This window comes from Cnephaeus nilssonii (genome assembly GCF_951640355.1).
Source record: "Cnephaeus nilssonii genome assembly, chromosome: 14".
In the NCBI taxonomy this organism is placed as follows: Eukaryota; Metazoa; Chordata; class Mammalia; order Chiroptera; family Vespertilionidae; genus Cnephaeus; species Cnephaeus nilssonii.
In genome coordinates this window covers 5,766,157-5,780,059 of record NC_137085.1, presented here as the reverse complement: position 1 = coordinate 5,780,059, position 13,903 = coordinate 5,766,157, and the positions used below count along the sequence as shown (strand labels likewise).

At 56.0% G+C, this 13,903-nt stretch overlaps 1 protein-coding gene across 1 annotated transcript; it reads right to left on the bottom strand.

Moving 5' to 3' along the window:
• Positions 1–882: 882 nt before the first annotated feature.
• ST6GALNAC4 (ST6 N-acetylgalactosaminide alpha-2,6-sialyltransferase 4) lies at positions 883–13,695 on the bottom strand. The gene is made up of 6 exons (XM_079791404.1): positions 13,541–13,695; positions 13,067–13,147; positions 8,281–8,463; positions 5,063–5,475; positions 3,463–3,570; positions 883–2,236 (listed from the first exon to the last, which is right to left on the bottom strand). Exons 2-6 carry the CDS (start codon positions 13,076–13,078, stop codon positions 2,047–2,049), a joined length of 906 nt encoding a protein of 301 aa, XP_079647530.1. The 5' UTR covers positions 13,079–13,147; positions 13,541–13,695; the 3' UTR covers positions 883–2,046.
• Between the last annotated feature and the right edge of the window lie 208 nt (positions 13,696–13,903).

Genomic DNA, 13,903 nt, shown 5'->3' with positions numbered 1-13,903 from the left:
GGCACCAATCTGCCAGGATCCAGAGCCAGAATGAGGTAGATCTGACTCCAGAGGCCTCCCTCTGCGCCCGGTTCCTCCACCAGCCCCCTGCCTGCCAGGCCACACCCACTTTGCCCGACACCTGCCCAGACCCCACCGCTGCCAGGCCAGCAGCTGTGGTCCAGCTGCCAGCCTGCCCCTCCCACCACACCGCTCCCTCTCCCCCAGCTCAGGGCTCTCTGCCCTCCGCCCTCCTCCCACGCCTGGCACTGGACAGGGGGCGGCAGGCGCAAAAGGCAGGCTGTGGGCCGGATGCCAGGTCTCCAGCCTCTCTGGAGAAGGTCACCCACACTCCCTCGCACGACCAGCCACAGGATTTGTGGGGCCCCGTACAAAATGAAAACATGCCGCTCCTTGTTAAAAACACACACAACTTATTAGAATTTCAAATCGGCATCAGCAGCTAAACAAGCGTAGGGCCCTCCGGGCAACCCGCGGGTCACACCCCCCATGAAGGGGCGGACTCCTGGAGCTGAAGCTAGAGCCCTGGGCTCCATCCCAGCTGGTCCTCCATCAGCCAGGCTCCTGGTCTCCGGATGAAGGAAGGTGGGAGGGAGGGAGGGAGGGAGGGAGGGGTGTGAAGCCCTGTGGCTCCTTCCTGCCCCTTGGTTCAGGGCCCAGACGGTGGGGCTCAGGCTCAGCTCTGAGACCCGGGACTCCATCCGGGCTCAGCTGGTGGCTGCACCTGTTCTGTAAAGTGGGCTCCCAGAGCCCCTCTCCCAGGCGGCTGCACGCCCTTGCTAGCTGTTTGCTGGTGGGCAGGCTTTTCCCACATCCCAGGTGAGGAGAGTGAAGCTCAGAGAAGACAAACCTCAGGCCAACCCCCCCCCCCCCCGCCCCCCGCCCGCCAGCCTTCTTTTCTTGCAGTGTAACCAATCCCAGTTAATAGGGAATTTAACTGGCAAGGTCCTTGGAACTTGACCCTGGACCAGGGGCGTGGTGTGGGGTAGAGGAATTTCCTTCCCACCCAGAGTCTTTTCCTTCCAGGCCCGACTCTCCGCCCTCTGCCCACTGGGTGCCGGGCGGAGTCCCAGCGCAGCGCCGGCCAGACTCTCTGACCTGGTGGGGAAGGGGCGGGCTCTTGGGGAAGAAACTCGCCGCAGATGAAATGGCCAGAAGCCCAGCCAGCTGTGGGTTTGGGGAGGGCCCAGGACTCGGCCTGCCCTCAGGTCAACAGGTGATGGGATTGTGGCGGGGCGAGGAGCCCCACTTCTTACCCCCAGACACACAACCACACTGCAGACAGGGTTCCAGGAAACACGTTTACCCGTACACGCGCGGTGGCCCTGGCAAGTCACAGTTCAAAGGCCCCTTCACCCAACCAGCACCAAGCCCTGGGCTGCCCTGACCAGGGCGACCAGCTTGGGAATGTGGCACCAGAGTGGGAGGAGGTGGGAGGCGGGGCGTGTAGAGAGGAAGGGCCTGGGCTGGTACAAGGTTGAAGGTCACGAAGCTGGTGAGTGGGGGACCATCAGCCCTGGGGGCAAAGGCCACTGGACAGACACCGAGGTGGGATGAACCCCAAAGTTTAAGAGTCAGATTATTTCCCGGCTGGCATGGCTCATTGGTTGAGCATCGACCTATGAACCAGGAGGTCATGGTTAGATTCCCGGTCAGGGCACACGCCCGGGTTGCGGGCTCGATCCCCAGTGTGGGGCGTGCAGGAGGCAGCTGATCAATGATTCTCTCTCATCATTGATGTTGCTATCTCTCTCTCTCCCCCTCTCCCTTTCTCTCTGAAATCAATAAAAATATATTAAAAATAAAAAAAGATTCAGCTTATTCGGGGAGGGGGGATGGGGAGGAGTGTACACAGGTCACCATGGCCCCCTCTTCTCCCCTTCAAGTCTGGAGCACGAGATGGCTCCACGTGTCCCCACGGGAGGCAGGAAGGAACCCTAGGTGCGCCCGCACGTGGCAGAGGCAGGATCCATAAATTAAAGGTTTTTGGCTGAGTGAGTGGAACGGAGGCCTGGTGAAGGCAGTGCGGCCGGCTGGGCAGCGGGGCTACTGAGTCCCCCAGGACGGGTGGGCGAACACCAGGGGCCTCTTCTTGGCCCAGCGGGAGAACACGGCCTTCTCGGTGATGAAGCGGTGGGCGCTGCGGGGCGCCTGCTCGTGTGCCAGGTACATCTGACACTCGTCCAGCCGGCCCTTCTCGAAGTAGTGGTAAGGCACTGAGGGGTGGCTCTTCTCCCTGTGGGGTGGGGAGCAGGGACAGGTGTGGGCACCAGAACTCTCCGGCCTCCCGCCAGACCCCGCCCTGACCTCGGCCACCCTCACCAGGTACTGCAGGCTCCCAGGGTCCCTTCCTGTCCCGGGGAGGCCGGGGCAGACGAGGAGCACGGCAGCTTACGCATCCCAAAGGCCAGTATTTGATCCCCAGCTCCGCCTCTTGCAAGCTGGTTGACTAGAGGGCAGAGGCCTACCCCATAAGCCTCAAGAACCCATCTGTAAAATGGGAATGGTGGCATCCACCTTCCATGCTGAGTCCACAGGTCCAAAAGATGAAGACTACAGCCCAGCTGGCGTGGCTCAGTGGCTGAGCATCGACCTATGTACCAGGAGGTCACGGTTCAATTCGGGGCACATACCCGGTTGTGGGCTCAGTCCCCAGTGTGGAGTGTGCAGGAGGCAGCCAGTCAATGATTCTTCCTCATCATTGTTGTTTCTCTCTCTCTCTCTCTCTCTCTCTCTCTCTCTCTCTCTCTCTCCCTTCCTCTCTGAAATATATTTAAAAAAAATAATAAAATAAAATCAATAAAAAATATTTTTTTAAAAAAGATGAAGACTACGAAGTGCCTTGCTGGTTTTAGGCTCCTGGTAAGGAACGCCTTATGCCCTGTGGCGCCCACCCACCTACTCGTTGGCATCATGCCCGTAGGTGGTCTGCCCAGGTGCCTCGGCAGAGGGCACACAGGCTCCTGCCATCTCACCCACGTGCTCAACAAGTAAGTTCCACAGAGAAGAGAGGGTGAGAACATGGGACCCTTTGTGGACGTATTAGTTACAATAGTACTGAAACCGAAGGCTAGCTAAAGTGAAAACGCAGACGTAATATGTCACGTCCATGTGCTCGGCCCCAATGTTGCAATGGGCACTTCTGTAGGTTATTCTCTCTGTAAATGTTTGCACAACCTTCTGAAGAAGTGTGATTGTTTTCCCGCTTTCACAATAAGGAAACGGAGGTGGCGTGTCTGGCCGAAGGCCACACGGGCAGAGTGGCGATGGGCATCGAGCCAGTCCCAGAGGCTGAGCCCCTTCCCCCTGGGCACCAGCTCAAGGGATGTCCATGCCTCCACCACCCACCCGGAAGCCCACACACCCTGCGCCCCGCAGCTCCCAGATCCTCCAGCGTGAGGCCCACGGTCCTCCCGGCCTCCCCGGCGCCCCTCCTGCCCAGGGGGGCCTGGCTGGCCTGACCTGCAGTAGCTGTCGCTGACCATGCCATAGACCACGATCTCCTCGCAGAGCTCCAGGGCAAGGATCATGGTGAACCAGCCGGTGCTGAGGAAGGAGCCCGACTGCCTCCTGGCAGGGAAAACACAGTCAGCCGCCGCCCCCCTCACAACCAGGGCTGTGGAGGCCCGAGCCTCCCTCGGCTCTCTCAAGGCACAGCACGGGTGGCCCTCCCAGCTGAAGGCCACTCACCTTGACCCCCCCAGAGGGGTCCTGGGGGAGGCCGGGAAGGGGACAGAGCCGGCCCAAGGTCTGCAGTGGGCAACAGGCAGAGCTGGACACAAACCGGATCTGTTCAAGCCCTCACCACCCACGCAGGGCGTGAGCAAACCTTCGGAAGATGGGAGCGGCCCTGGCCACATCCTCTCTGGATCTGAGGCACCGAGCTTGGGGGGAGAGCAGGAAGCAGCAGAGCAGTGGTTGGAAGTGGGAAAGGGGGTGGTCTGGAGTCAAACGGGCTTTGATTCAAACCCTGCACCTGCTCTGCGGTATCTGATTTGCTCACGAACCTCTCTGAGCCTCAGTGGCCCATCTGTGAAATGGGGGTAATTACGGGTGGCTATGGGGCGGGAACACTGTCAGCCCAGAGCACTCCCGTGCCTGTACACCTGACTCGGAACGAGACCGTCACTCACTCAGACACCAGCGCTGGTTACTCTCCCGTCTGAGGGCCACTCACCTCCACCTCCACAGAGGCATTAGGAGGTGGTTCATTCCCTCAAACTGGACTCTGCCACACCCTCCTCTCAAAGGAGGAGGCAGCTGGGAGAGAACAGCTGAGAAGACAAGGAAACAAAGGAGTAAAGAGCATCAGGTGGGAGGTATCATCAGACGGGGTGATCAGGGAGGGCTTCTCTGAGGAGGTGACCTTCCACGCAGGCCTAAAGGGCAAGAAGGGGTTAGTCATGGAGATTTGGGGGGAGAACGTGCTAGGCAGAAGGAACGACGTATGCAAAGGCATGAAGGTGAGAACCAGTGTGGATATGTGAGGAAGCCGAGACGGCCAGTATGGCTGGAACAGGACAGGCAGGGGCCAAATCACACGAGACTTGTAGGCCAGGGGAGGGGAGAAGGTGGAGTCTGGACTTTATTCCCCATGGGAATCGAAGCTGCTGTAGGTAGAGGGCAGGTGACTGATGGGATGAATTCGCTGGGGTGACGGGAGCTCACACAGCAGACACCACTGAGGAGGAGCTGCAAGGGCGTGGGGGGGGGGGGGGGAGACAGTGGCACCTGTGAGATTCAAGACCCATTGTATGTGGCAGGTGATGGAATGAGGGGAGTGGGTGGAAACCTGGGCGCTATATTTCCTGAGCTGGGGGCGGGAGGGGGGAGACAGATGTGTGGAGGAGGCGGCAGGGGTAGAGGGAAGAGCTCCCTGACTGCCCCACGCTGGTCAGTGCTCGCGAGGCCCAATGTCCCTCTCCACCGCCTCGAGCTCTGTGATAATCTGATGAATGACGGTCTCTCTGATCCCTGCTCCCCCTGAGAGGGCAGGGCCACACCTGCCTTCATCCCTGCAGACCCCGGCACCAGGGAGGCCCAGCAGGCAGGCCCAGCTCACCGGTTCTTGCCCGTCTCGTTCTGGAAGACCTGGTCGCAGTAGGCCATCATGCGCTCGGTGAAGGTGTACACCTGCAGGCCCGGGTACATCTGGGTGAGCTGCAGCAGCGTGCGGTAGGTGCGGCCGCCCAGCGTGCGGTCCATGTTCTTGCCCTGGCCCCACACCACGTAGAGCGTGTCGCGGGCCTGCTGGAAGTAGTGCGAGTAGTTGCGCAGCAGCAGCGGCACGGTCGTGTGCGAGATCACGCGCAGGGTGCTGCGCTGGCCCACGTCCGCCTCGAAGCCCACGGTGGGCGCCTGGTTCATGCGTAGCACGCACTCAGCACCATCGATCTGGGTGCCCAGGCCTGAGCCCAGCATCTGGCCAGAGCTGGACACCACGGCGCAGCTGCGGCAAGGCCCTCGGACCAATGGCTGCAGGGGGAGTGGGGGGGGGGGGAGAGAGAGAGAGAGAGAGAGAGAGAGAGAGAGAGAGAGAGAGAGAGGTGGGCACATAACCTCCGCCCTCTGCTTCCTCCCCCTAGAAACATCCACTGACCTCACTTGACCTCTGTATCAAAGTATCAAAGTACTTTACCAACCCATCTTACAGATGAGGAAACTGAGGCTGGGCAGGTGGAGTGATTTTCCCCAGGCCATACCCACAGCAGGTGGCAGAGCTGAGCTTCTGGTTCAGAGCCCTATGCTTTTCATTAGCCACACACAGCCCTTGTTCCTACTGCGGAGGCCCCAACCAGCTCAGCTCTTCCTCGTGAACTCGTTAGTAGGGTCACATGAGCAAATATTTATAAAGCACTTAGCACTGTGTCTAGCACAGGTTGGGTGCCATATATGTGTTTGTCAAGTAAATACAAACTCCAACTCTTCAAAATCATTCTTAGTCACTCCTTCCTCTGCCTGAGCCTCGCTCATGTGTCCAGTTTAGTAGTAAAAACAGGGTCTTTAGCTCCGCTGGTGTGGCTCGGTTAGTTGGGCACCATCCGGGCATTGAAAGGTTGCTGGTTTGATTCCCAGTCAGGGCACATGCCTGGGTCACAAACTCCATCCCTACTAGGGGGTATGCTGAAAGCAGCCCATCCATGTTCTGTTCTCACATCGGTATTTCTCTCTCTCTCCCTTTCTCTTCCCCTCTCCCTAAAAGTCAATTAAAAAGAATTTTGTAAAACAGTCTTTAGTGTCCACAGCAATGTTGGGAACCTCTGGTTCTGAGCCTGAATCCTGGCTCCGCCCGTTCCCAGCTGCATGCATGGCCTTAGGCAAGTCATTTTGCCTCACTGAGTCTCAATCCCCTTAGCAGTAAAATGGGGATAAAAATAGCATTTACTTGACCAGGTTTTGAGGATTCAATGAAAAATGCCTGGAGAGCCCAGCCGGCATGGTTAAGTGGTTGAGCATCCACATATGAACCAGGAGATCACGGTTCGATTCCCAGTCTGGGCACATGTCCAGGTTGTGGGCTCCATCCCCAGTGTGGGGCAGGGCCGATCAATGATTCTCTCTCATCATTGATGTTTCTATCTCTCTCTCCCCCTCCCTTCTTCTCTGAAATTAATATGTATATATTTGTAAATGCCTAGAGAGTTATGGCACGGAGTTAGGACACAATGAGGGTCCAACCCCCATCTCTTTATCCCCTAAGAGGCAGAATCGGAGCCAAGCAGCCTGCAAATATTCACTTGGGGTCAGGGTTCGGGTCTCCCAGAACAGGACTTGTTCCCTACCCAGGCCTCCGTGCCCTGCTGAGGGAAGGCGGTTTACGGAGGCCAGTAAAGGCTAGGGAACATTCATTCCAGTTGATAAAAGACACGCCGTCATACCCCACTCAGGGACATTTCATATCTAACATGTTGATTTAAGAACTCGTAGGACCATTTCCAAACCCAGCCATAAAGAACAAGACTTCCTCCTTCTGCCCTCAGCTTAGCTTGTCCTGACAACCGGGGTCTGTTCAGATCCAAGGTCACAGCCCCAGGAGGTGTTCCGCTTGTCCCACACAGTCTTCAAAATACTTAATCACTCCCTAATTTATAAAACCAGCCCCCTTGACAGTCAAGACTTGGATTTCCTGTTTCTCTTAACAAACCCAGAGGATCAGGCCACCTCCCCATGAGCTCTGAGAGTCTGAAATGAACACTGGTCACCACCTTGGAAGGGTCCCCCCAGGCCACCCCAGCATTTGCCAACCCCACCCCAGGCCAAGCCTGTGGGGTACCCAGCTGACCCTTCACAGCAGCCCTACAGAGAGAGACGCTACAACGACCATCCTTTACAGATAAGGAGGCAACTCGGAGGAATGAAGACCCAAAATAGGTCTCCTCCAAGCCAGGGTCCCTGAGCGCACCTCCTGCCACCAACACTCAGAGAGCCTTCGACTCCGAAATGGGACTTCCTGGCGCCGGGGCCAATGCAGGCAGGACGCCTTTGAGAAACCGACCGACCATGTGGGGCCACTGACATGAGGGTGAGGGGTGTAACGTGCTCTGACCTCGCCCGGCAGAGCGGGCACGGGAGGTGGGTGCTGTCGGGGCCGGGGCACAGCTACCTCGGCACCTGGGCTCCAGCGCCCCAGTCTCTCCGTGAGAGGGACAGCTCTGGGTTCTCATGACTTTTCCCTGTGGCATCTCTACCCCCAGCAGCAACCAGCACAAGGTGCGACACATTCAAGGCGCCAAACACACTCTTGTTGAACGAGCGGCTTGTGTGTCCACAGGTAGATCTGAAGATGCACGCCACGCGCCTCTCAGCAGCACGTTAGGATGTCTGTCCGTCTCCCCGCTAGGACGGGAGCTCCAGGAGGCCACCCCCAGCGCGCAGCTGACAGCAGCCAGGTGATATTTGTTGAATTAAAAAACCCACTTCCTCAGCAAGGAGCAGAGGGAAGACGGGGGAGGGTAGGTGAGTGGGAGGTGATCAACCAAGAACCTTGTATGCATATATGCATGGTCCATGGCCACAGACAACGGGCGGTGAGGGCCTGGGAGGGGGGGTGCTGGAGGGGGTCAATGGGGGAAAAGGGAGGACATGTGTAATATTTACAATAATAAAGAATTATTTTTAAAAAATTTAAAAATCCATTTCCTCTTAGAATTTGGGGCTCAGAGAGGTGAAGTGATTGTTCAACACCACACAGCTGGTGAGCAGAGGAGCCCAGCCAGGCCCAGGCTGCCCTGGCAGGAGCCCAGGTCTCACTGCCCCCGGCATGCCGCCTGGCTGACTCACCTTCCCATCTGGCACTCGGCTATATCCACTGAAGGGCAGGGGCCCTGGCGCCGTGGGCCTGGTGGTGGAGAGGCGGGGGCCCAGGCAGGAGGCCAGGCAGAAGGGCAGGCAGGCCCAGCAGCACAGCAGGACGTAGGCAGCAGAGAAGCCCACGGAGCACAGGATGACGAGCAGGAGCCGACCCTGGGGGGACAGTGGTCATAAGGTGGGGGTGTGGGGAATATATGCAAAGTAGGAAGATGACGGCCTGTACTCCCCGCCTCCCACAACCACATCAGAATTACAACCAAATTACAGGACAACCGTCATCCAGAACCGCTGGAAAGCTGGCTGAATGGAAGTCCTACAACTAGAGGTAAAGAAGAAAGCCCACTGAGGCTGGGAGGAGGTGCAGAGGTGTGAAACGGGCTGGTCCGGCACCCAGGCGTGCCGCTTTTTGAATCGGGAGGGAGATTGTCTCTGCAGAGGCCGCCCAGAGGATCAAGGGGTCCCAGCCCCACACCAGACCCCCAGCCCAGGGTCCCAGAGCTGGGAAAAGAAGTCCCTACGGGCAGTAAGAACTACGGGCTGTAAAAACCAGTGAGGATTGGGGCTCAGTGACATGGAGGTTACTGGAGACCCAGCTGTTCCTCTTAAAAGGCCAGCGCCACAAACTGAACTTACAAGGTCCTGCTTCCTCTGAGCTCCAGCCCCAGGGCAAGGCTCTGGGGGACACAGACACATACGAGGAGGAACTGGATTGTCTGGCATCGGGGCAGGAACTCAGGGGTGGCTTTCTCTCAGACGGAGGTGCTCACAGGGATCATTGCTCCTATGCTGGGACCTCCCCAGTCACAGGGCTGACAGGCAGCCATTTCTGTTTTTTCCGCCCTGGTGATTCCCTAAGACACCTCCTCATCCAATTTACAACCCCACCCAAGCTGCCTGCAGTGGCTTTTGTACATGAATGGCCTGTCCTTGCTCAGGCTAAAACCTCAAACAAGCTGCAGCTGGTCAGGGAGCCCCAAACCTATAAATAATAGGCCCAAGACCCAGTACCAGCAGCAGCCTGCCTTGCTTCACAGCTGGGCCATATCCAGGCACTTCCAAACCCGATACAAAGAGGAGGAATCTTCAGATCTCTCTGTAGCTCCTGCTGGGTGGTCCCAGGCAATAGCTGACTTTGCACCTCCTTGGAGACCCAAGAGCCAGTGTTACCCAGTGGTCAGTGTCAGACCATACCAGATTACAACTCTACACATCCATAAGCAACACACTCAGGGGGAGACTCAGTGAGCACCAAAGCTCCACTGAGGCAAGTCCTGCTCCATAGGGGTGTCTCCTGCATAGAAGCTCTCCCACTGTAGTCGCAGCTGGTCCTCACAGCCAATTGGTCTGGAGGTCAATTCCTCTCAGGGACACCAACAGCAATCAAGTCTCAACTACAACAAGACTGTGCTCACAGCCCACAAAGGGGTGCACCTAGAGCTCCCAGCTCAGGTGAATGGGGAGGCTGAGCCACTGGGCTCTATAGGACACATACTACACAAGGCCACTCTATCAACTCAAGGAGACATAGCAGCTCTATCCAATACACAGAAACAAACACAGGGAAGCAGCCAAAATGTGGAGACAAAGAAACATGTCACAAATGAAAGAAATGGGAGAAAGCAAAGTATTGGATATAGAGTTCAAAACCACAGTTAGAAGGTTACTCAAGAATCTTCTAGAAACCTCCAAAATCTTCCATTTCCCATAAAAATGGAAAATGACCAGTCAGAAATTAAGTATACACTGACTGAAATAAAGAATCATATACAGGGATTCAATAGTAGAGTAGAGGATTCTGAGAATCAAATCAGCAATTTGAAATATGAGGAAGCAAAAAACACCCAACCAGAGCAAGAAGAAAAAAGAATCCAAAAATATGAAGATAGTGTAAGGAGCCTCTGGGACAACTCCAAGCGTACCAACATTCACATTATGGGGGTGCCAGAAGAAGAGAGAGAGCAAGATACTGAAAACCTATTTTAAGAAATAATGACAGAAAACTTCCCCTACCTGGTTAAAGAAATAGACTTACAAGTCCAGGAAGCACAGAGAATCCCAAACAAGAGGAACCCAAAGAGGCCCACACCAAGACACATCATAATTAAGATGCCAAGGGCTAAAGACAAAGAGAGAATCTTAAAAGCAGCAAGAGGAAAGCAGTTAGTTATCTATAGGGGAATGCCCATATGACTGTCAGCTGATTTCTCAGCAGAAACTATGCAGACCAGAAGGGAGTGGTAAGAAATATTCAAACTGATGAAAAGCAAGGATCTACAACAAGATTCCTCTACCCAGCAAAGCTATCATTTAGGATTGAAGGTCAGATAAAGAGCTTCACAGATAAGAAAAAGCTAAAGAAGTTCATCACCACCAAACCAGTATTATATGAAATGTTGAAGGGTATTCTTTAAGAAGAGGGAGAAGAAAAAGAAAAAGATAAAAAATATGAACAACAAAATGGCAACAAATACATCCTTACCAACAATTGAATCTAAAAATCAAATTAAACGAATAAGAAATCTAATGAACAAAATAAACTGGTGAATAAAATACAATCAGAGGCATGGAAATGGAACAGACTGAGGATTCTCAGAGGGAAGGGGCGGAAGGGCAGAAAGAGATTAAACAAAGATCTTATATATGTATCACCATAGAGTGGTGAAGGCCTGGGGTGGGGTGGGAACATGGGAGGAAAAAAGAGGGACATCTATAATAATCTCAACAATAAAGGTTTTAAAAATTTTTAAAAATAAATAAGGTGGGGATGTGGGTCCCTGGGGCTCCTAGAAGCTTCTATAGGGGGGCTGTACCCCAGCTTCATGGGTCCAAACTCCAGCTCAGTAGCTCCTAGAACATCAGCAGAATCCGAAGTCTCCATTAACCAGGCCTTCTTCTGGGCTGCCAGGCTCAGGGCACAAGAGGCTCTGGAGATAAGCCTTAGGTTCTAGATGAAACGGATTTGAGTGAAGTGTGTAACTCAGATCCATACAGCGAGAAAACTGGGTCGTGAGACCTCAAACCCAGGCTGCAGAGCCCATGCTCTTAAGCAGAAGCCGAGGTGTACTGTGCAGCCTGGGGTATGTCTCTCCGCCTCTCTGGGCCTCTTTCCGCCTCTACAAAATAGGGGCCGGTGTGAACTTCAGGGGTGAAAGTGCTCTGTATACTGTAAAGCACTGTGCACGTGAGGACAGGAGAGTGCTCTTCAGCAGTGCAACCAGCCCCCTGCAGACCCTGGACTGTGGCTGCCAGTATGACCATCCTCCATCCCCTCCACCCGCTGACTCAGTAGCAGCCCGCCAGGCTGATGATCATGATCTGGGTCAGCAGTCTAGGTGAGTAAGGGAGGTCAAGAAGGGATGTGAGGGATGCGTCATTCAGGAAATGGCTGCCCTGGCCGGGTAGCTCTGTTGGTTAGAGCACCATCCCGATATGCAAGATTGCAGGTTCAATCCCCGGTCAGGACACATACAAGAATCAATCAATGCCCTAGCCAGTATGGCTCAGTGGATAGAGCTTCGGCCTGTGGACTGAAGGGTCCCAGGTTCAATTCCGGTCAAGGGCACATGCCCAGGTTGCGGGCTCGATCCCCAATAGGGGCCATGCAGGATGCAGCCGATCAATAACTTTCTCATCATTGATGTTTCTATCTCTCTTTCCCTCTCCCTTCCTCTAAAAATATATTTACAAAAAGAATCAATCAATGAATGCATAAATAAGTGGAACAACAAATCAATGTTTCTCTCTCATTCTCTCTTCATCACTCTCTAAAAATCAAGAAAGTAAGAAAGAAAGACGGAAGGAAGGAAGGAAGGAAGGAAGGAAGGAAGGAAGGAAGGAAGGAAGGAAGGAAGGAAAGATTCAATAATTGAAAGCTGCTGTCCAGGGGCTCTGCCTCCAGAAACCACGTACCAAAGGCCACTTGAACTAAGAAGCCCTACTGGAGGGTTAGCCCTGCCATCGGAATTTGTGAAAGCCCCAACCAAGCCTTCAAGGAGGGGCTGCCTGGGTTGGTGGGGGGGTCATGACCCAGGGCTGCCATCCTGTCCTGGGCTACCATTGTCACCACCTGTATCTCTCTGGACTCTAATTTCCTCCAAGCCTGCCAAGGCCCAGGTCCCTCAGCCACCTGTGAGGAGTCGCCTACCGGCTGGCTGGTGCTCTTAGAAAACCAGAGGTGGAAAAGCAGCCCCCACCATCCCCACAGGAATATCTCGATGAAGCACAACTTTTTCTGCCCACAAACCATATCGGCTTCTAAAAATAAATCTCTGTGTGGCCAGCTGGGGGATGGGGTGGGGAATGTCCAGCCCCTGAGTACTCAGGCTCTGCCTGGCATCTGGTGCCCTGCGCACGAGGGACCAGAGATCTCAATTCAGGCAGGGCTGGTCGACTCCCCCAACATCCAGGGCTCTCTCCCACACCGGGGCTCCTGGATCAAGTCAAGAACAGCTAAATGGAACTTTCACCCCATAGCCCACTCCCATCCTGGGTGAGCTCCAGGGTGCTCACGGAAGATAGTACTATTATCTCCATTTTACAGGGGATGGGGGCAAGGCACTGAAACCAGAGAGAGAACGCCGCCTGTTTGGGGCCACACCGCCCGCTACATCAGAGCTGGACCTTGAGGCCAGTCTGCCCTTCTCCTCAGCTCAGTGGGGTCAGAAGTGAGTCAGCCCCGGGGTGTGCGAGGCTACTGAGGCTGCTATGCCAGCAGCCACCTCCAAGTCCCCGGTGAGCTTTCCTTTCTCCCACTTACCCGAGCCTTCATGCTGTCGCTGCCGCTCAGCAGCAGGGGGGCTGCTGTCTCCAGGGCTGGGAAGGGGTGGGAGCCAGGCACCTGTCAAGACCCAGAAACTCAGAGCTGGGTCCCAGGCCTCAGAGGAAACTTCCCAGGGAAACTGAGGCAGGGGAGGGTACAGGCCGGGGTCAAGGCAAATATCTTCTGAAAATCGAAGTCCCCAAACACCGGGCAGCGCTGTCCCGGTCCTTTGAACACGTCCACCAACCCAAATCCCATTGTGCAAATGAGGAAGGAGAGGCAGAGAGGGGGAACCCTGGGCTCAAGGTCACCGGTCGAATCTGGGTCAAATGGAACCAGGAGCCCGGCGCTCCGACTCCCACCCACCCTCCTACCTCACTACCCGCGGGGCATGCAGAGGCCTGGGAGAGACAGGAGGATTTCCGCCCCTCTACCCGTTTCCACCGCTCCCTCCCCCAGCCGAGCGCTAACCGCGCGGGCAGGTTGGGACCCGCCGGCTGCTCTAGATCCGCTGCTCGGAGCTCCATGGCCCGCGGGCCGGGTGAGCCGGGCTGGAACCCCGGGCCTCGGGGCACAGGGAGCGCCCCTGCCGCAGCTTTGGCAGCTGGAAGGCGAAAGTGCGCTGCCGGCGGCGGGGGCGGGGCCAGCGAATCCCGGGCGGAGACTGGGGAGGGGCGGGGCCAGAGCGGCGGGGGCGGGGCCCGCGAATCCCGGGCGGAGACTGGGGCGAGGTGGGGCGGGGCCTGGTGGGATGGGCGGGGCTACGAGTCCGGCCTGCGCGGCTTGGGAGGGACCTGCGCGGCCGGTTGCCAGGCCTTCGGGGGCTGTGGGCGG